The following is a 23,403-nucleotide window of genomic DNA, read 5'->3' as shown; positions in this document are numbered from 1 at the left end:
TTTTTATTGATGATTTCAAATTTTGCATTTTTTTGAGATTTGAGTATGTGAATATATGCATGACATCAATAAAAATTGACGTCTAATATTACCTTTTCAAAGAACCTCATCTTACACACAATTAGAAGAACAATTTTAGGGAGTTTCTCAAAGTAATGGTACACTTGTGTGAGTGAGTAATGTGGCACTTTTAACTAAATCAATGGGTAACATTTAGGCAAGATTCTCAAGCATATATATTTTTTCCCATGTTAAGGTGTTTCCTTTTACTATTGGTAATACTAATTGCAACCAATAATAATTTGTTGAGCTTTTTTATTTTTGGTGTTCCGGAGGTAAACTATCTATTTTATCAAGCCTGTGTCCGGGATCCAAATTTCCCTTGTTGTAGACCTATACTACATGACTTAAGCGGAGCCCAGGAGTTGAACCCAAGACCTTGTGATCACCCTTCGTTCAACTTAACAAACTCAGCATCTCTCTCTCCCTCTCTCTAACATCGCACGTCTGTGTGTCTATTGCACATCGGCATGGCTGCCCCCGGTCGTGAACTCCGCCATCTCATATCGCTCAGTAGAGCGCCCACAGTCTGGCATCCCCCATGGTCGAGCTCGGATAAGGGCTGCTATCGATCGAAGAAAATGACCTGGATAGGCACACCATCTTGCTTGCTTGACATGGGCTGCAGAGTTTTGTGCATTGACAAAGAAATCACCAGAGGTTATGTAGATGGCTTTGGGAGCGTTTATGACGCTTCGAGTTTCAAGAGAAATGCAGAATCATGGATCACTTCAAGCTAAAGCACCACTTTTAATGACTGAATTAAACGAGCTCATTACATGATGAGCAGGACTTCAAGACTTCCTTCTGTGGAGACCCTTATGTGCATGTTGCAAGAGTCCCGCCTAAGGCAAAAACCTGACTATGCCAGAGAAGTGCATGCAGAAATCTGCAGTCATGGATTAGAAAATCATGTAGTTTTGGGGAATCACATTGTGCCAATGTTAGTGGATTGTGCAGATGTGACAGCAGCTCAACAGGTTTTTAGGTTATTGGCTTATCCGAATGAACATTCTTGGACTTCATTAATACTAGGATGTGCTGAGGATGGCCATTTGCAACATGCTGTTTACTTATACAGGAGAATGTGCGAGGATCGTGTTAGCCCTAGTAAATACACCTTTGAGGCACTATTGAAAACCTGTGCATCGTCAAAAGATGCAAAAACTGGACAACAAGTTCATTCTGAGATGATTCAGAAAGGACTTGAAAAAGACCTAGGTACTGGCAGTACTCTAGTTGACATGTATTTCAAATGTGGTTTACTTGTAGATGCACAGGCAGTTTTTGATGAACTGCCATTTTATGATGTAGTATCATGGACTGTGCTGATTGCAGGATATGCTGAACATGGAGCTGCTGAGGAAGCAGTAAAATGTTGTGAATCTATGCAAGCTAAGGGGTGTTCCCCGAATATGTACACATTTGCTTGCCTTTTAAAAGCTTGTAGTACCACAGAATCCTTTGATAAGGGTCAGTCCATTTACAGGGAAGTGGTTGAAAGGGGTTATGAAAGAGATCTTTGCACTGGTAGTGCTTTAGTTGATATGTTTATCAAATGTGGTGCACTTTTGGAGGCTAGGGAAGTCTTTGATAAGCTGCCTGTTCAGGATGTGGTCCTATGGACGACATTGCTTGCAGGATATACTGAACATGGGCTATTTGATGAAGCAATAATATGGTATGACAAGATGAAGCTAAAGGGTTTCTCCCCTGATAAATTCACATATGCTTGTGCTTTGAAAGCTTGTAGCAGCACAAAAGCTATGGACAAGGGAAGAGAAATACACCAGGATGCCATTCACGAAGGGTTTGAGATTGATTCAGTAGTGGGAAGCACATTGTTGAGCATGTATGCTACATGTGGATCATTGTCCGAGTGTCAGGACATCTTTATGGACCTGCCAGCTCGAGATGTGATCACATGGAATGCATTGATTGCAGGCTATATTGAACTTGGACTTATTCAAGAAGCAATGTACTTTTTTCATGTGATGCAACTTGAGAGCATATCCCCAGATGCCTTTACATTAGCCCATGTTATAAAACTATGTGGGAGCTCAGGAAAGCTAGACAATAGCTATTATCTACATAGGGAGGTGGTACAAAGGGGGTTTGAAAGGGAGGTTTTTGTTCAAACTGGTCTTGTTGGTCTGTATGCTAAATGTGGATCACTTGATGAGGCCCAAAATGTTTTTGACCAATTGACTATTCATGATACTGTTTCATGGACTTCGTTGATTGCTGGATATGCTGAACATGGACCTGCTGAGGGAGCACTGATATGTTTTGAGAAGATGCAGGAGCAGGGAAACTCAGTGGATGGCCCTACACTTGCTTGTGTAATTAAAGCTTGTGGTGCCCTTGGACATGTACACAAAGGGCAAGAACTACACATTGACATCTTCCAGAAGGGTCTCGAGAATGATGTTTTTATTGGCACTTCCTTAGTGTACATGTATGCAAAATGTGGCTGCCCATCAGAAGCACAGCTTGGATTTGATAAGCTGCCAGTTCAAGATGTTGTGTCATGGAATGCTTTGATAAGTGGATTTAGCTCCAATCATGATGGCAATATGGCAATCAAATGCTTTGAAGACATGCAAAGACACGGTGTGAGACCTGATGAAGTTACATTTACCTGTCTGTTTACTACGTGCAGCCATGCCAATCTGGTTGTCAAGGGTCAAGAGTTTTTCAAACTGATGGTACAAGACTTTGATATCTCACCTACACTTGATCATTATATTTGTATGATTGATCTTCTTGCACGAACAGGTTATTTGTGTGAGGCACAGAAGTTTCTTGAAAGTATGCCACGTTCACCCTGTTTAGAGGTGTGGACAGCTTTACTTAATGCATGCAAAACATATGGAGAAGCCGAATTGGGATTTAGATGCTTCAAGCAGCTTGTTCAAATGGATGCAGAACTTGCTACATCTTATATACTGATGGGGGACATTTATGCTAGTGCTGGAAGGCTGCATGATGTGCATGGAATGGAAGATCTAAGGAATCTGGCAGGGGCCATGAAAAAACCTGCCAGTGCAATGATTGAGGCAAATCAATATATGCATGAATTTATGGTTGGAAACCTTCCATGTGAAGAAATTTCAGCAATTTTAGAAAATGTGGGCTTGCACTTGAAAGAGGGAGGTCATATACCCAATCTGGATGTTGTTTTCTAAGATGAGAAAAAAAGCAGGGATTCAAGTGCTCACAGCTGAAAATATTACTTAAATAACTATTGACACTACATTGGTTGATGGTGAGGATCATCATCATCAATTAAATTTGTGGTAAAATATATTGGGACTGATTATATGACTCAAGAGTCAAATAAAGTATTTGGGCTCAACAACATAGCTGGACCAGATATCTACCTCCCATTGATACATGACCTCTTAGAGACAAAACATGGGCTCAATTGCATAGGAGTATGAGATGTAATCCATCACATCTCTATGAAGTTTTTAAGGCATTTTGGAGGAAGGTGTTGTACCCTTGGAAGACCAAGATGGAAAATTCAAAAAAGTAAAAATGACCTCTTAGAGACAAAATACATAGGGTCAATTGCATAGGAGTATGAGATGTAATCCATCACATCTCTATGAAGTTTTTAAGGCATTTTGGAGGATGGTGTTGTACCCTCCGAAGACCAAGATGGAAAATTCAAAAAATTAAAAATGGTAGACAGTCCCAAGGCAAGAGAAAGATGGAGAACAAAGGCGCACTCATAAAAATCTGAAGACATGAAGTGTAGGAAAAAGGCTCAAATGTAAAAGGAAGTACACAATAATAAGCGCACCTTAATATATTAGCAAGAAAAGTGCTAGGCATATTGCAATTCATTTTGTTAAAGAGCGTGAGGCTCTCTCCCGTGCAAGTTGTAAAGAATGAGAGGTGCGGGTTGAGGTCTGTGCTAATAGGAAGGAGAAGGAAAGAGAGTAGAGAAATGGACAAAGACCAAATTAAAAAGGGGATGGCCATCCACGGAGGGGATAGGGCATGTGTAAAAGTCAAGGAATAAATGATAAAGCTCATTTTTGTGTGTGGTCAAACTTGTTCTCTTCTTGCTTTTGCTTTTTTCTTGTGTATGAGAGAGGGATCGTGGAGAAGCTTTTTTTCTTCTCTTTACCTTCTTCTCTTTTCTTTTATTGCACACATGGCTATGGAAGTCGAAGCTCAGAGCTTGGAGATGGAGCTTGTTTGAGGGTGTATCTTGAATCCTAGAGTATCGATGGATTTGTGGGAGGAAGCACTCGATTGGATTCAAAGGTAAGCTCACTAAATTTGTGTGGAAGAGTGTGCACAATTATGTGAGATAGCCATAGCTCTCGGCTTGAAACGTTTAAAGCAATAAGTAGTTCATGGGTCTGTGGTTTGCTTGCAAGAGCAACGAGATTTTGGTTCCATTGCCGGGACCAACAGATTTAAGCTTGAGTGTTTACATACTCCAAATTGAGTGATAAAATAGGAGTTAAGCTTTATGGGCATTGGTTAAAGTAGAAGTGTATTTTGATTAGATTTGAGACATTAACGTTTGGGAAATAAGGAAAAAAAAGAACAATGTAATTCTGTATAACTAAGAAACAAGAAAATAAGGGAATAAAAGAAAAATAATTTTTATATCTAGAAAGGAAAATAGAATGTAAGGGGAGAAAGATAAAACACAAAAGGTGAAAAGGGAGAAGAGAGCTCATTTGCACACTGTGAGATTGAGAAAGTGCTACTGAGAGAGAGACAAGGAGTAATAGGTCTAGAGGTAGCAACACTAACGATCCTTGGTATTGACACATTTGAGCGTTCCAGGTATGCCTTGAGTCTTCATTGATGATTGTTGTATTGATTCAGAAATTTGGGTGCATTAGAGGTTGTCCATTAAGTCGTTAAAGTGAATACTTGTGTCATTCGACGTGTTTTCATGCGCTCCTCGGATGACAATCGTAGGTCTCGGACGGTCAAATTTTTATTGAGCTTGGATGTTTCTGGGCTGGGTATCACCCCAAATAATGGGAGCCAAACGAGAATACCCATAGTTGCAAAGCAACTTGATAAATACGAAGTAGGCACTGACCCTTATAGCTTCGTCGAGCAATTTGAGTAGCTATGCGAGGTTAACAACCTTATGGATCCCGCTCAATGAGCACAAGCATTCGGTCTTTGCTTGAGAGACAAGGAATGAACTTGGTTTACTAGTCTTGATAATGTCAAACGTAATAACTTCACCCCTTTAAAGGATCTCTTCATCAAGAGATTCTCAGAGGCATGATACTTTGATAACCTCATTGTTAAGTTAATGAACATCAGTAACAAAGACAAAACTCCGATAACCTCAATGTTAAGTTGATGAACGTCCGTAAAAAAGACAAAGAGGACATATGAGACTACGCCACATATGAGGAATCTCTACAAGAGGATAACTACAGTTGAACGACCTAATGAGAGAGCAATCTCTATCGTATTTATTATCAGGATCTGCAACGAAGAACTCTATATAAGGCCCTAGCGAGCAACTCCAACTTGCAAAGGGATGTGCTTGTAAGAGTCTTTGAGGAGGCTATGCATGTGGAAGGCTTGCTTAGGGAGAGAAGCTCTAGGGCTATATAGCAAGGGAGTAACACATTTAGAAACGCTGAGAGAATTGCCACACTTAGCAAATGAGTAGTCTCCAATGAACAAGATAAAGAAAAGAATATCGACTAGACCCAAGCAATAGCTGATCTAAAGGCAGAACTAACCAGGTTACAAGAGTTAATACAAAGGCTAATACGACCTTACGTGCAATATATGCACTGTGGAGGGAACCACTTGCCATCTGAATGTCCTGATCCTAGATCGTGGCCTTGTGACAATTCTAGAAGGTTCGAGCATGACACCATGCATTACCGATTGCCAATATGGTTGCCTTATCGACAACCTTATACTTAGCTATACTATCTAGAAATTAGGCAGTCATACTTTGGAAGAGGAGTCCCTTTGGCTCTACCCGCACCTAATGATTCAAAGCCAGCCGCTCCAATGGTAGATATCAACCCAACAGAATCCCTAGATTGCCAGGACCTATTGCTGACCCATCCATCTAGCGATGCTCTAGTACACTTTGTGAATGAACCACTAGAGGAAGACTCATACAGGTGAACCCTTATGTCTTTTATGACGAAGAGGGTAATATCCCATATTCACCAATTGCCCTAGGTGGAAACCCTCCACTACTTTCACAATCGTACCATTTGTGCTTCTTGGGTTCTTGTATTGAATTGCCTATCAATGATGCCACACCTATCTCCATAAATGTCTTGAAACGAGCTCAAACAAAGCATACCAGTATCTCATTACCTGGACCTAGCAACATGGATGCATCCTCTATAGGGAAGAAGAGCCAATAAAGGAGAAAAAAGAGGATTGGGGCAAAAATAATGCTCAAGACAAAGAGAGAATATGTTAAAAAGGAAAAACAAGGCACTGATACAAAAGTAGAAACATCTGCTCCTAAGATGAGAGAGAAGGGAAGTATTAAGATTGGAGAGTACCCTGACTCCAACTAGCAGCTAAAGGTTGTGGATAAGGTCAAGGAATGGGAAAAAGAAACACATGCTCACTTGCGAGATATTGAACCTATCATTGAAGATGAGATCCACAAACTCTCAACCATGAGCTCACCAGTCTCTCCCATGTACTTGATAGTAGGAGAGGCAACACCACCACATCAATAACTGTATGGATAGAGTATGGATGCCACAAATAGACGGTAGAAAAGGGCAAGCAAGTGAATCTATCGAAGGGTTAGCCAAAGTTAAGAAAGTCAACTTGGCAAGAGGAAAGAAGACAAGCCTCAACCCGTGTACATAGCGAACGACCTAACTAAGGAGAAAGAGAATGACCTCATAGATCTCTTACCGGAGTTCACTGATGTATTTACATGGTCCTTAGATGAGTTGAAGGGAATAGATTTGAGTATTGTAACTCATAATATTTCCACTCTCGATGCAGTACCAGTCAAGCAACGACCATACGCAATGAATCCTAAGCATGCACATACAATGAAGAAAGAGAATGATAAGCTATTGAAGGCATGATTTATTTATGAGATAGAGCACATGGATTGGGTATCACCCATAGTCATAGTCATGAAAAAGAATGGGAAGATTTGAGTGTGTGTAAACTATAAAAAGGTCAACATAGCTATAAAGAGAGACGACTACCCATTACCATACACTAAGCACATGCTAGAGAGAGTGGTAGGAAAGGAAGCCAATAGTTTTTTGGATGGCTTCTTAGGCTATAATTGAAAGGTGAGAAGGATCGAAGTTTGCACGCGAGCTATGGCGGGAGAGGAAGAGCAAGAAAGAGAGAGACAAGAAATGGGAACTCCAACAGTCACAATGTGTGACCGGGCCTTCCTTTATTCAAACTGTCACTAAAAGAATAAAGAATAAAGTGACGTGATGGGCGCCCGCCACCTGCAGTGTGCAGTGGCGGGTACTGTCAGTGTAGTAATACACGAGGCGGCATGACGGAGGTGCCTTTACCCCCAACAACCTCCCACTTAAAGGCGAATCTTCCCTAGTGAGAGAGAAAAGAAAAAGAAAAGACAGTACAAATGTACATAGGTACAAGGGATGAGGAAAGTCGACATCTCATCCAACGCCCATCAACCTCCTGAGGAAGGCAAAGCGCTCAGTAGTGAGGCTCTTCGTGAGCAGATCTACAGGATTCTCGTCAGTGGAGATCTTGACAAGGTCAACAGACCTGTCCTCCACGACACCACGTATGAAGTGATACCTCACCTCAATGTGTTTCGTCTTCGCATGGAAGACCGGATTCTTAGCCAACTGAATGGCACTCATAGAATCCGAATGCAGTGTAGGTGTAGCATCAATCCCAAGGTCAGCAACTAGACGGCCTAACCATATGGCCTCCTTGCAAGCCTCAGTGGCTGCAACATACTCGGCCTCAGTGGTAGACAAAGCCGTACACTTCTGAACCCTGGACATCCAAGAGACAGCCCCTCCAGCATAGGTGAATACATAGCCAGAAGTGGACTTCCTACTATCTGCATGCCCTGCATAATCGGAGTCAGTGTACCCCACGACCCCTGTATCCTGGCTGCCATAGCAAATACACATATCTGCTGTGCCCTTCAGGTACCTCATGATACCCTTCATGGCATCCCAATGTCTACTGCCAGGTGTAGCCATATAGCGTGCCACAACACCAACTGCATGCGCAATATCTGGACGAGTGGCTATCATGGCATACATCAAACTGCCCACGGCTGAAGCATAAGGGATCTTGGCCATCTCGGCCCTCTGCTCATCTGTCTGCGGACAATCGGCCTGTGATACCTTCACATAAGAAGGTAATGGACAGCCAATAGGCTTTACGTCCTGCATGCGGAAGCGCTCAAGGACTTTATGAATGTACTCCCGCTGTGAGAGATACAAAAGTCCCTGATGCCTATCGCGCTTAATGCGCATCCCAAGTATATGTGAGGCCTGTCCCAAATCCTTCATCTCAAAGCTCTTCTTCAGCTGAGATTTAAGAGCATCTAGCTCATCATGAGCTTTCCCTGCTATCAACATATCATCAACATAGAGTACCAAGATAAGCAAACTGCCATCACGGGCTTTCTTCCTGTAAAGACACGGATCCATAGCACTCCTGCTGTAGCCCTGTGATGACTGCATAAAGGCATCAAACTTATGATACCATTCCCTAGGTGCCTACTTCAAGCCATACAAGCTCTTCTTCAACTTGCACACTAGGTGCTCCCTGCCAGGTTCTGCAAAGCCCTTAGGCTGATCCATATAGATCTCATCATACAAGTCCCCATGTAGAAAAGCCGTCTTGACATCCATCTGATATAGATCTAAGTCAAGCTGTGCAACCAAAGCCAAGACTAAGCGCAGGGTGGTCATCTTAACCACAGGAGAGAAGACCTCATCAAAGTCCACACCATGTTCCTGCTTAAAACCCTTTGCTACCAATCTAGCCTTGTATGCCGGCTTGGGGTGTCCAGGGGTACTTTTCAGCTTGTACACCCACTTGCATGGCAAAGCCTTCTTTCCCTTAGGCAAGGCAACCAAATCCCAAGTCTCATTCTTATGCAGGGAGTCTATCTCAGACTGCATAGCCCTCTCCCAGGAGTGACTGTCACCCCTGCGCATAGCCTCATCATAAGTGAAAGGATCTCCTGCATCTGTAACCAAAACATAATGCATAGAGGGCTGAAATCTGTCAGGTGGATGTCTGTCTCTAGCAGACCGTCTCACTGCAGGCTCTGCTGCCTGTCTAACTGCCTGTCCAACACCCTGGCCCTGCGGAGGAACTGCTGCAGGCTGTACTACTGGCTGTGCTGGAGCTCTAGGCTCCTCCTGAAAGATCACTCTGCGGATCTCAACCACCTTCTCAGGCTGCCTGTGCATCTTGTCTTCATGGAAGACGACATCATGGCTGCGTACTATTTTCCGCGCCTGCGGATCCCATAGGTGATAGCCCATCTCTCCTGACTCACCATAGCCAAGGAATATGCATTTAAAGCTCTTTGGATCCAATTTACTCCTCTTGTCCTTGGGCACATGGCAGAATGCCTCACATCCAAAGACACGGAGATGCGCATAAGAGGGTGGCTTACCAGCCCAAACTTCCTCTGCAACCTGGAAATCCAATCCACTGGAAGGCGATCGGTTTATGACATGCACTGCCGTACTAACTGCCTCAGTCCAAAAACTCTGGGGTAGGCCTGCATGGCTAAGCATAGAGTGCACACGCTCCTGAATAGTCCTGTTTATGCGCTCAGTCAAACCATTCTGGGGTGGGGTGTAAGGGGCGGTCAACTGACGCTTAATACCCCTGTCATCACAAAACTGCTCAAAAGAACGTGATACTTATTCTCCCCCATTGTCAGTCCTAAGGCATTTCAGCCTATACCCAGTCTGGTTCTCAACAAGAGCAAGCCAACGCTGAAAGACTGCCAAGACATCAGACTTTTGCTTTATGGGATAAGCCCACACTTTCCTAGAAAAATCATCAATGAAGGTAACAAAGTACTTCGCGCCACCCATAGACATGCAAGGCATAGGCCCACAAACATCGGAATGCACCAATGCCAAGGGCTCACTCATGCGTGGCCTATCCGATTTCTTATGCGTAGACCTATTCTGCTTACCATAAAGACAATGATCACACGAGTCAAAACGTGCATAGTCCAAAGGCGGAAGATACTGCAAACCAGATAACATTTTCATTCCCTTCAAAGACATATGCCCCAAACGGGCATGCCAAAGTGATACATGTGGGATAGAGCCCATTGCCAAAACATGGTCTACAGAAGACCCAGATACAACAAGAGGATAGAGGCTGCCAGCCTTGGCGCCTCTAGCAAGGACAAGTCAGCCTTTGGTAAATTTCCAGGCAGAATCCCCAAAACAGACATGAAACCCTGCATCATCCAACTGTCCTGCAGACATAAGACTGCGCGTAAACGCAGGTACATGACGTACATCCCTGAGCAAAAAGGAACTGCCAGTGGAAAACTGCAACTGAATATCTCCACAGCCCACAATATCAAGAGACGTGTCATCTCCAAGTCTGACTGATCCAGATACAGTACGGTAAGAGTGAAACCACTCACGGTAAGGCGTCACATGAAAGGACGCACCTGAATCCAATAACCAACACTGTGCATACATACTAGATGTCTCAGTCAAGTGTGAAGCATCAGAAGAACTAGCTGCAAGTATAAACTCATCACCACCATCGGACTCCTCAGTCTGCGTGACATTAATTTCCTCAATCTTGACGCTAGACTTCGCAGGTACTATACTGCGATCAGAGGACTTCTCCTGCACTTTATCTTTCCCCTTATCCTTGCACTTCTCATTGCGCAACTCATGACACTGTGGTCTAATATGGCCCTTTTTCCCACAATGATGACAAGTGACATTTGCATTGCGCCCACGCGACTTACTACGCGACTTGCCACGAGATTTAGACCGACCCTTCTGCGAGTCACGGCCTCGGCCATTACTACGGTCATACCTGTCATTCCTACCTCTAACTGTCAAAGCATGACTACCACGAGAGGCATCCAAGTTTTTGCGATTCACCTCTTCCTGAAGAAGAGCACTCTCAACATCTGCCAATTTTAGAGTAGCACTAGAGGCACAAAGAGCAGTGCGGAATACATCCCATGACTCATTCAGAGTCCCAAGCAAGAAAAGAGGAGTTACTTCCTCTCCAAAGGTGATATCCTGCGAAGTCAGGTTCTTCAGTATAGCATGGAACTGGCTCAAGTGAGCAAACATAGTCGCATTATCCTTCATGCGCAGATCCATAAGCTGCTTCAACCAGTACATCTGACTTGCCGGACTTTTCTTATCATAAAGATTCTTGATCTTATTCCATAGATCCCATGCACTCTGAGCTTCCTCAAATACATTATAATGTACCTGTTCAGTGAGAGACAATACAATCGTGGACTTGCTTAGCTCATTAAGTTCAAGCCAGTCGTCATTGTCCATAGTTTTAGGCTGCTCCCCACTCAACCGAAGTGGCTTAATTTGAGATTTCTGCACCAAAACCTGCCATATTTGACTCTTCCAGTAAGAGTAGTTGGTACCATCCAACTTTGTAATGTTAAAGATGGCACTATCATGCGAAGATGACGCCATTATGCAGGGTGGAAATACCCAAACAGTCCAAAACTGCTTGCTGTTTTACTGCAGAAACTACCCAAAAATGACCAAAACGGGGTCCAAAGGGCGAGCAAAGTGTGCCAAAAGTTGCTGCCTACTTAGTACTAGGTGCGGTACACCAAATCAGGATATTTCAGCATGAAAAGTACACCTCAATCCACCAATAACTGCTTGCTGTAATAAATTGCAGGTATGCAGTCTAGAGAGCAAACTGTCCCAAAATAGGATCCAATGTCAAGCAAACAATGCTAGATCCAAAGCCGGCATGAAACGGACATAAGCAAGGCCAATGACAGTGAAAAGTACATGAGCTCAACACCGAAGCATGTCAAAAATAACATCTGCCAGTGAAAGGCACACCCCCAGACACTCTAGGCAAAGTGTTCCTGTAACTGCCAAAACCTAACACAAATAGATGTCTGCTCAAAGAGAAAGATCCAAATATGAGACTCAGCTCATAAGCATCCTGTGAACCAAGAGTACATCAATGCATATCCATAAAGATCGGAGTATGATCCCAAAGTCTCAATGCGTATGTAGCTGCTCAAGACATAAACTGCTCCAAATACATGTAAGTGCTCCAATAGCATGCAACTGTCAAAGGTCAAGCAAGCATGTAAAATGCTCCCATTGGCACAAAAGGCGTACAAAGCGAGCTCAGAAGCTCAAACAACCCAAGAGAAATCACCAGTGATAAGTGACCCTGTCAATGCATCAAGCGCATCCAAGACATACATGAAGCACCGGTCGTATTAACCATGAAGCAATACATAAGCCCAAATAAGCTCTCGGTCAACTCAATGACATCCAAATAGCAACCAAGATCAGTGATCAAGTAAGCCGGGAATGCTCAAATACATCCAAATCCAAGCTCCAAATGTCGGTATGGCATACACGAACCAAATAGCATATGTCACGAACCAAAGCATGTAATGCAAAAGCCTAACTGTCAAGCAGAGACATGAGGCATAGGCGGTCCACGAGCATGCCAAGTCGGTCCAAATGCCAGTGAAGACAGCTAATGCGAAGCTCAAAAGCATCCCATAATCTCATACATATGCTCCAAGTCGTCCCCAAATGTCAGAGACATCATGCCAAAGCTCAAAGCATACATCCGGTATCGGTAGGTAAGTGCCAAAGCATGTAAAGTACCTTCAGCCCACTGTTATTCCAGCATGTATTTACTGTTCTAAACAGTAGATTTCAGCCCCGAATTCAAGCCAAAATCATGGTCAAACCAAATGCATACATCCCCAATACATCCGGGTAGGAAGTAGACTGCATACGGGCATCAAATAGCTCCAATGGAATGAGGCATAAGCAACAAATGTCAGTGTCAGGGGTGCTGCCCTGTTTCCAGCACTGTTATGCAGTGAATGACAGTTTCAAAACTGAGAATGATCAGCTCCCAACCTCAATGTCAAGCCAAAGCATCAAAATGACATCCAAAAATGGCTCAAATGCCCTCCAAATAGGCCAATGATGAGTGCTCCATGAGCAACAAAGCATTCAGCTGTAAAACGTGGAGGTCAAAGTCTGAAAAATGGGTGCCATATTCAGCGTGTTGAGGCCTGGAGTGCTGCTTTAATCACGTGGTTGAATGTTGAGTGTGGGGGGGCTCAATGATGGCCCAAGGTAGGCACATACCAAGCCATGAAGGCCCAATGCAAAGGGGAGGAAGATATGAGCTATGGAGCTCAAGAAGAGTGGCTGCCCTTTGTTCCTGCCCTGTTTCAAACTGAGAATACACTCAAATGCCTGCAAATGCTGAAGCAATACCTCAAGGGCAAGGCCCTAATGAAGCTCAAGAAGGCCAGGATGGAGCTCGGGAAGCCGGGGAGAGTCGGGAGCTCAAGAGGTCGGCTATGGCTGCCAGGATGGAGACCCAATGCGTGAAGCGAGTCGATGCGAAGGTCGGGAAGCACCGAGTCGAGCTCGAGCAAGAGAATGCCAAGCTCTGATACCACTTGAAAGGTGAGAAGGATCGAAGTTTGCACGCAAGCTATGGCGGGAGAGCAAGAGCAAGAAAGAGAGAGACAAGAAATGGGAACTCCAACAGTCACAATGTGTGATCGGGCCTTCCTTTATTCAAACTGTCACTAAAAGAATAAAGAATAAAGTGACGTGACGGGCGCCCGTCACCTGCAGTGTGCAGTGGCGGGTACTGTCAGTGTAGTAATACACGGGGCGGCACGACGGAGGCGCCTTTACCCCCAACAATAACCAAGTGCAAGTCCATCTAGATTATAGCCACAAGATGACATTCGCCACCAAATGGGGGGTGTTTGTCTATATAGTCATGCCATTTGGGCAAACCAATGCCCTTGCTACCTTCCAATGCCTCATATGTGTCATCTTCGAGGACACGCACAAAAAATGGTTGGAAGTCTTCACCGATGACTTGTGCATCCACACCAAGTGGGAAAAGCACTTGAAAAATTTACGATTCTTTGAATGATATTGGAAATACAGCCTCTCATTGAATCCCTTAAAGTGCTAGTTTTGGGTGAAGCGTGGTTGTACCTTAGGGCATGTTGTGTCAAGGAATGGGATAGCCACAAACTCCTCAATAATCAAGGTAATTGTAGACCTTTTCCCTTCGACCAACTTCAAGGGAGTTCAATGCTTCTTAGGCCACACATAACAAGCCTATAAAAGGTTTCAACTAGCTCTAACTTCATCTCCTATCTTAAGAGCCCTAGATTGGTCCATTATCTACCATCATGTGCACATTGATGCATTAAAGTTTGTCGTGGGGGTAGTGTTATGCTAACTTGGTGAGCATAACCTTAACTATCCAGTGAGCTTTGCTAGCAGACAACTCATTGATATAGAAATGAACTATTTCACAACAAAGAGGAAAGGGTTAGCCATGGTGTTTGTCGTAAGAAGTTTAGACACCATCTTCTAACGACACCCTTTACTTTATTTGTGGATCATCAAGAATTTCTATATCTTGTGAACAAAACTTGTGCAATAGGATGCATTGCTCGATAGTTACTTTTGCTTTTGAAATTTGACTTCTCTATGGTCGTACACAAAGGCAAACATCACTAGACGGTAGATTATATGTCCCACATATCCATAGGTAAAGCGACTGGATAGGGTATCATTGATGATTTACTTGATGCACATATTTTTTGAATGTCCAACAAATTAGATTTGTTTAGGGCAGACCTCAGATCATATTGGACATATGACATAGTCTGAATCTTAGAGAATGGATTGCTTGAATGACCCATAGAAAAAGCTAGGTTAAGGAGACTAATCTTGAAGATCCAACCCTATCAGTTGATTGTAGGTCAATTGTATCAGTTAGGACAAGATGGACTTTTAAGGATATGTGTCTGCGAACATTAAATGCATGATATGCCCAAGGAAGCATGGTAGGATTGATGGAGGACATTTCAGTGGAGACATTACAACACACAAGGTGCTCTAGTCTCAATTGTGGTGGCTAATGCTATTTCGTGATGTAGCTAAGTTTGTGAAACATTGTGATGAGTGCCAATGGACAAAAGTTTCTATTTGTAAGGATAAAATGGAGTTGATTCCGGTGGTTACGCATCAACTGTTTGAGAAATCGAAAATTGAATTCATTGGGCCAATTAGCCATGCGGAACAATACTATCAAGCCAAGTACATGATTGTTGCCACATAGACTATCTCACCAAGTGGGCGGAATCTCAAGCAACTCGCACAAATGATGCTAAAACCACAGCCAAGTTCTTTTGGGAGAAAATAATCTCATGGTTCAGTTGTCCCATAGAGTTGGTTAGTGATTTAGGTACACACTTCATCAATGAAGTAATTGCTCACTTGTTATCCACCTTCTTAATAATCCACACAAATTCCTCACCATATTACACTTAGGCCAATGATCAAGTTGAATCCACAAAGAAGATTTTGATAAATGTCCTAATAAAAGTAGTTTCTTCTTCACGCAGTAACTAGGATATCAAGCTCATGGCAACTTTATGGGTGTATAGGACGACCTATAAAACAACCATAGGACAGACCTCGTTCAAACTAACCTACAGATTTGAAGTGATTCTATCGGTAGAATTCTTCGTTCCAAGCTTGAGAATAGTAGTCTAGGAGAGATGGGAGGGTAAGCACGCATGGATAAATTGGTTGGTAGAGCTAGAATGCCTATCTAAGACTCATCTCATTGTAACCCACACTCTAATTTGTAAAAAGGCACGACACAAGAGTTGGTTTGACAAACACGTCAGACAATGAGATTTTGGGCAAGAAGACCTAGTCTATTGTACTCTATCAAGGGACATAAGCATAAAATGAAATTCAGGGGATAGGGACCTTTCAATGTTCGCAATATCAATAGAACAAAAAATGTGAAACTTGAAACCCTAGAGGAGAAGGGTATGGGATTTTTTAATGGAAGCCGCATAAAAAATTATTATCCTCCACATCCACTTCATGAACCTTTGATTATAGGACCACCACAAAATGTGAGAGTTGCAACCATCACAAAACTAGAGGAGGAGGATGAGGAAGTAGTGGTACCAACCTACCTATGAGTAACTATGATTAACCAAAAGACATACACCCTTGAGGTGCTAATTAACAAGGGAGTTGACTCAAATATCTTAGTGCATGAATAATGAATCACCATGGGTCAACCCCAATTGCAACCAACCAATGCAAAACTTAACTTGTTTAGGAGACAGCCCTATTCACTCTTGGAAAAATGCAAACTAATGATTTCTATCGAGACCGAGAGCCTATCCATCATCTTTTATGTGCCACCTAACAAGAAAACTGTTGGAAAGAAATCACTGTTGGGTTGTGTGTTCAAAAAACAAGCTCATTGTAATGTTGACTGTGACTTGCAGCACATCCACCTTGCCATTGGCAATGTTAGAATATTAATGGCTTTCAGCAAGGGAACCACTACCATCCACAAGCTTGTAGTGCCACTGATATAGCTGAACCTAGTATCAACCCTAAGGAGGGGGATATTTCACCATAACATACACCCATTGCAAAGTATCACCACCCTCTAGTTGATGTGGATGCTTAAACTCTCAAGTGCCATGTATAACCCTCAATCTCATGATCCAAAAACCAAGGCCTAGAAACGCCAACCAAAATAGGGGAGGAGAAAGACCAAAAGGAAGGGTGCTCAATCCATGAGTGATCCAATGGTCTATTGGCCCAAAGCTCAATCAAGAGTCCATGGGAAACACCTCATGAATGAGCTCTTGTCTAATGACTCTAAGGTGATTATCACTGCCAAACCTGATGACAAAGTGTCAATCGAACTCCAAACTTCTCAAACCCAACTTACCACATCCAATGAGTATCCCAAAGTGGAAGTACCACGTATCAACTTGTCTAGTTCAACTAAACCCAAGCTACCACAGGAGGCCTTAGGCCATTGCAACAATGACGATCCATTCTTGAAGTGGCTTCTAATATGGCCATGGACATGGGGGATGACTTTGTAATGTGCATATGATGATTGGATGCAACTTTTACATTGTTTGCTAGAAGTTATGAATGTTTGGACCTCAACCTACTTGACAAACCTATAGCAAATGAGGTACATTCCTTGCTGTGCTCTTAGGAAAAATATGAAATCATTTTCACTAAGGCCCCCTGCTATTGCAGATGAAATGATTGACAATGAAATTTCACAAGAAAAGGCATTAAGTCCACAATTAATCACATCCTTCAAGAAAAGAAAGAATTTCATGCCACCACAAGAACTTGTTTAACTTCAATGATTAGTTAAGTTTGAGTGAAATTTCTTACACAAGTGGTATACTCTATGCATTCAATGGGCTCAAGAGGGTTATCAAATCATGACCAATGTAGAGCAATGATGTGCCATCAAGACTTTCGAACATGACCTAACGTATGTAGCCCTAACCTCATTTAGGGTATTAGCCATGATAAGACATCGGCTATTAGATGACAATATCATGATACATCCATCCATAGAATCCTAAGCAAGGAGGAACTCAACATGGCAAGCTGAATCAACTTAGGAGACCTCTTGACCAATGTATTGATAAATGTTCTTTAAGGAGATCTAATTGTAGGCTATTATGTAGCGATAAGAACCCAAATGATAGGGAAACATGATAAATCCAAGAGGCTCTTCTTCTTGGAGGAGGAACATATTAGATACAGTTTAGCAATGGAGATACACGTGTTCAATCAACTAAAATACCGTAGCATCCACAATCTAGGGGGGTTGGCAATGTCTGAAGAGGCCATTAGGCGAATAATACAACAATGAAACCTTGCCAAGTAACTTAAGAAGGTGGGGTAGGACATTGACCATATTAAATGCACCGAGTTTCTAAGGACCTTTGATGCCTAGAGAAACAACAACACAATAACAAGTAGGCAAGGAGATACCACCAGAAGGGTGGAAGTTACTCTTGGTCCAAAATTTGTGAAGAAGACCTTGGTGTTGAGATATCGAGCTCCACTCGTGATATGCCAGGGTGACCGTTGTGCATTTATGTCACCGACTTGTTAGTTAGATGGAGTTGGTACACCGCCCATGAATAATAGCTAGATGACAGCTATCCTTATCTACTCTAGTTCGTGGCTCAGTTAGTATGCCACCTTAGTTAGTTGAGTTTAGTTTGAGACCCATATATAGGGTTCTTCTATTTGTTTGTACTAGAGTTCTTTTTGGCTTACACAACTAAGAAGAAAAAAACTGTTTTCAGCCTCCACCTGTGTGTGTATTCCCCCATTGTGCAAGCAAGAAAGCTACAAGTGAGACTCCTTCCTTCTCTCCCACAAACTTGACATGGTATCAGAGCCTTGTTCGTGGTAAGGAGCTCAAGAAAGCAAACCAAGTTCGCGGTGTTCTGGTAAGAGGACCAGTGTTGCTTTCATTTTTCTGTTTTGGGAGCAAGTCTCTGCAGGTAGCACAGCCAGAAAGTGCAAGAGTGCATTGTCTCAGATTGAGACGCCCTTCGCGATGTAGCAAGAGGGCAGTATATGCTGCGGGAGAAGATTTAGCCCCTCGTTGCTCTGTTTTTTTTATTTGAGGCCATTTCGGGGTCTATTTTGGAGGCGGAATTTTTCTGCACGCACTCAGGAAAAGGCCTTGTTTTATGATGTGCGACCGCTGTTCTAGAGGTCGGTGAAAAGTTACCGTAGAAATTGCATCGTATGCATGTGCGCAGAGACATTGGGAGTTACAGAATCATCCTTGTTGCCTGTTGATGCAAAATCGTCACTAGGAAGTGACCGTGTGGTCAAATACCACTTTCGTCAATTTTGCAGATTTGCCCTTGTGAGGCTGAAGCTGTGTTTTTTACAGTGACAGAATTTTTTGCAGTGTTCTGTAATGGCGTCTGATTCTCTTTCACAGATTGTCATTGAAAAGCTTGACAAGAACAACTTCCAAGCATGGAAGTTTAGAATGACGAATTTCCTTATGGGAAAAGGATATTGGGAATTTGTTGCAGGAAATGAAGAAGAACCAGTTCTTCCTGATGTTCCCAATCAACAGCAAATGCAAGCATTCAAAGGATGGCATGAGAGAGCCAGAAAAGTTATGTACTGGCTGTCTATCAGTATTTCAGACTCTATGATTGTGCATATTCAGGATGCAAGTACGCCAAAGGAGGCATGGGATACTTTGTCAAAAATATATAGCACAAATACGCAAGCCAGGAAAATGCAGCTCAAGCAAGAGTTGCACAATGTGCAAAGAGAAAGCATGAGCATCAATGACTACCACATGAAGGTGAAGAAGATTGCAGATGCACTTGCTTCCGTTGGGTCGCCAGTGGAAGATGATGATTTAGTTTCCGTGACCTTGAATGGTCTAGGAAAGGATTATGCATAGTTCTGAACATCCATTTTCATCCATGAAAAATTTCCTGATTTTGAGGAGTTGATTGCTCTTCTAATTTCTGAGGAGCAGAGAAATGGTGGTGCATCTTCTTCAGGAGGAACTTCAAAAGAAACTGTCTTCTACTCAAATGCTGGAAGAGGTAGAGGCAGAGGTAGAGGAGGCCGATTTGGAGGCCGTGGTAGAAATCAGAATATGCAGAAACTCAAGAAAACCAGTCCTATAGAGGAGGACGTGGTAACTCTAGAGGCAGGGGGAGCCAAAGAGGTCGTGGTGGATGGCAAAGAGGCCAAAATGCAAACAGCAATGTTGAATGCTACTACTGTGGTAAAATGGGTCATATGGCTAAAGACTGCTATAAAAAGCAGAATGACATCATGAATGGAAAATTGCAAGAAGGAAATTATGCATCTTCTAGTAGACAGGGTGATGACAGAAATGAGCATTTGTTTATGGTGCAGCACATGACCAATTCTGTGACAAGTGCAGAAGAAAGCAACGATGTGTGGTATGTTGACTCAGGTGCATCAAACCACATGACAGGTCATGTAGAATGGATGCAGGATGCAAGGAAAATGGAAAAACCAGGATTTGTGGAGACTGGTGATGATACTGTACATCCTATTGTGCAGATTGGAAAAATTCCTTTGTCTATGCAGGATGGGAAAAAGAAATACCTGTAGGATGTATTTCATGTCCCGAATATCACCAAGAACCTAGTTTCTGTCGTCAAATGGTTGAGTAGGGCTTGCAGATCAGATTTAATCGTTGAGGATATGAAAAATAAAGGTCGCTTGATAGCAAAAGGAAAGAAGAAGGGCAGAATGTTTACGTTGGATGCAGACATGCCTGAATTGAGTGCAGCAATATTTGCACATGGGACCGATGTAGTTGCAGATATTGATATTTGGCATAAACACATTGGTCATATTAATGTACAGTGACTTAAATCAATGCAGGTCCAAAATATTGTTGCAGGATTGCCTAAATTCAAGGTTGCAGAAATGCATAAGGTATGTGAAGCCTGTCAATTTGGAAAACAGGCAAGGAAACCATTTCCTAGACATGTTCAAGAGAGTAAGAAGCCATTGGAATTAATCCACTCTGATGTGTGGACTACTAAAGCTGCATCTATTGGAGGCTGTCATTATTTTGTCACTTTTATTGATGACTATAGCAGAAAAGTTTGGGTGTATTTTATGAAAAAGAAAAATGAAGTGTTTGGGCATTTTAAAACTCTTAAAGCTATGGTTGAAAAAGAAACAGACCTGCAAATAAAATGCCTAAGGTCATATGGAGGGGGAGAGTACCTCTCAAATGAGTTTGCAAGGTTCTTGCAGGGGTATGGCATAAAGCAGCAATATTCATGCAGTCATATCCCACAACAAAATGGAATTGCAGAAAGGAAAAACAGGCATATTGGAGAGGTATCTTGTGCCATGCTCAACGAAAAAGTCTTATCAAATTTTTACTGGGCTGAAGCAGTTGCTACAACAGTCTACATAATGAACAAGACTCCCACTGCAGCAATACATGGGATGACTCCAGAGGAGAGGTATATTGGTAGGAAACCAGATATTTCTCATTTGAAGATATTTGGTTGCATTGCCTATGTTCATTTGCCAGATGAGTTGAGATCCAAGTTGGATCCAAAAGCTGAGAAGTGCATCTTTATTGGTTACTCTCTGCAAAGCAGAAAGGGTATAGATGCTATAACCCTTCTACTCATAAGTTTACAGTGAGCAGAGATGTTATTTTTGATGAGATGAGTAGCTAGTATAAACCAGTAAATGTGATTGATGATGTAGATGCACAAAATGGTAATGCTACACAGAATTCACAGCAGCAATCACAAAATATTAGTGGACCTGGAGTGTCCTCTAGCAGTGGTTCACATTCTTCACCATGGATAGGCAGATTGAGATCAGGAGAATCTCCTCAAAGCAATGCAGATAGTGGTATGCAGGTTTCATGAAAAGGAAAAGAGAAGGTAGATCAGCCCATGTTTGATGTGAATGCAGGTCACTCTTATGTGGATGGTGAATCCAGTGGCTCAGAATAGAGCATTGATGATGAGTTGGATATTCCTTCTATTGTTACACCTGGAGTAAGGAAGACCGGGGATGTTTTGAGAGAACTTGGGAGTGAACCTACTTTGCGCAGGTCTACCAGAGCTAGGTATCCTGTGGACAGGCTGAAATATGATGGATTTACAGCCATTCACTATGCCTATATAGTCAAAGTGATACAGGAACCAAAACCCACTTCTTTTGAGCAAGCCATGGGAAAAGAAAAATGGGAGAAAGCCATGGATGAAGAAATGGATGCCTTGGAAGCAAATGCTACATGGGAATTGGTACCTTTGCCTAAAGGTAAGAATGCAATTGGTTGTAAGTGGGTTTATAAGGTGAAGCACAATGCAGATGGTTCTATGAGCAGATACAAGGCAAGATTAGTAGTCAAGGGGTATGCACAAACATATGGCATTGATTATGAAGAAACATTAAGTCTGGTTGCAAGGATGGCAACCGTAAGAGCAGTCATTGCTATGGCTGCATCAAAGGAATGGTCTTTACATCAGATGGATGTAAAGAATGCCTTCTTGCATGGTGATTTGCAAGAAGAGGTATATATGGAGCAGCCACCAGGTTATGTGCATGTTGTTCATCCTGAGTTTGTTTGCAGGTTGAAGAAAGCCTTGTATGGCTTGAAGCAAGCACCTAGAGCATGGTCTGACAAGATAGGACATTATCTTGTCACTATTGGCTTTCAGATTACCAAGGCAGATTTCTCACTTTATGTGAGAAAAACAGAGAAATATATTATGCTACTTGTCATTTATGTTGATGATTTGATTATGACAGGTGACAGTGATGAAGATATCCTTCATGTGAAAATGCTATTGAAGCAGAAGTTTGAGATGAAGGATTTGGGAGAGTTGTGTTATTTCTTGGGCATTGAGGTGATTAGATCACCAAGTGGGATATGGCTCTTGCAAAGGCAGTTTGGATTGGACATGCTGTCCAAATATGGGATGATAGGCTATAAGCCTATTTCAGTTCCTTTGGAGCAGAATGTGAAGCTGAGCATAGATGCAGGTGAGCTTCTGGAAGACCCTACTATGTACATACACATAGTAGGAAGTTTGATTTATATGACTATTACCAGGCCATATTTGAGCTATGCTGTTGGATTGGTAAGTCAGTTTATGCAGGCTCCAAGGAAACCGCATTTGGATGCGGCTAGACGCATACTCAGGTATGTGAAGTCTACATTACAGTATGGACTATTTTATGAGACTGGGATTCAGATACAATTGCATGGATACACTGATGCTGATTGGGCTAGTAGTATTTCTGATAGACGATCTACCAGTGGATATGTGTTCTCTTTTGGAAGGGCTGCAGTCACTTGGAGCAGCAAGAAACAGCCTACAGTTTCCTTGTCGAGTACAGAGGATGAGTACAGGGGTGCAGCAATGGCTGCATGTGAGGTAGCTTGGTTGCATAAGCTACTTTATGATATGCATTAGCCTATAGATGGGTCAGTTGTCATTTATTGTGACAACATGAGTAGTATACACTTGGCAAATAACCCAGTATATCATGCTAGAACAAAGCACATTGAGGTGCATTATCACTATGTACGGGAGAGGGTTTTACTAGGTCTTATTCATGTAGTTTATGTCAGCACAGAGGATCAGGTAGCTAACATATTCACGAAGGCATTGGGCACAGAGAAGCTGCGCAAGTTCAGAGACCTGCTTGGTGTGCAGGAATTGGGATTGAGCTCGAG

General features: G+C 42.6%; 1 protein-coding gene across 1 annotated transcript; it reads left to right on the top strand.

Moving 5' to 3' along the window:
- The first annotated feature begins 435 nt into the window (after nt 1–435).
- LOC148039725 (pentatricopeptide repeat-containing protein At2g33680-like) lies at nt 436–4,149 on the top strand. Its single transcript, XM_087693443.1, has one exon. It carries the CDS (start codon nt 840–842, stop codon nt 3,246–3,248), a length of 2,409 nt encoding a protein of 802 aa, XP_087549569.1. The 5' UTR covers nt 436–839; the 3' UTR covers nt 3,249–4,149.
- Nucleotides 4,150–23,403: the final 19,254 nt, after the last annotated feature.

This window comes from Lygodium microphyllum, chromosome 2 (genome assembly GCF_053477565.2).
Source record: "Lygodium microphyllum isolate KBCC chromosome 2, Lygodium_microphyllum_v1.1.10, whole genome shotgun sequence".
Classification (NCBI taxonomy): Eukaryota; Viridiplantae; Streptophyta; class Polypodiopsida; order Schizaeales; family Lygodiaceae; genus Lygodium; species Lygodium microphyllum.
Note: the sequence above shows the minus strand (reverse complement) of the source record. Positions and strands in the feature narration are given on the sequence as shown.

Coding starts and splice junctions, on each gene's coding strand:
- LOC148039725 (XM_087693443.1), top strand. CDS start 840: ATGATGAGCAGGACTTCAAGACTTCCTTCTGTGGAGACCCTTATGTGC.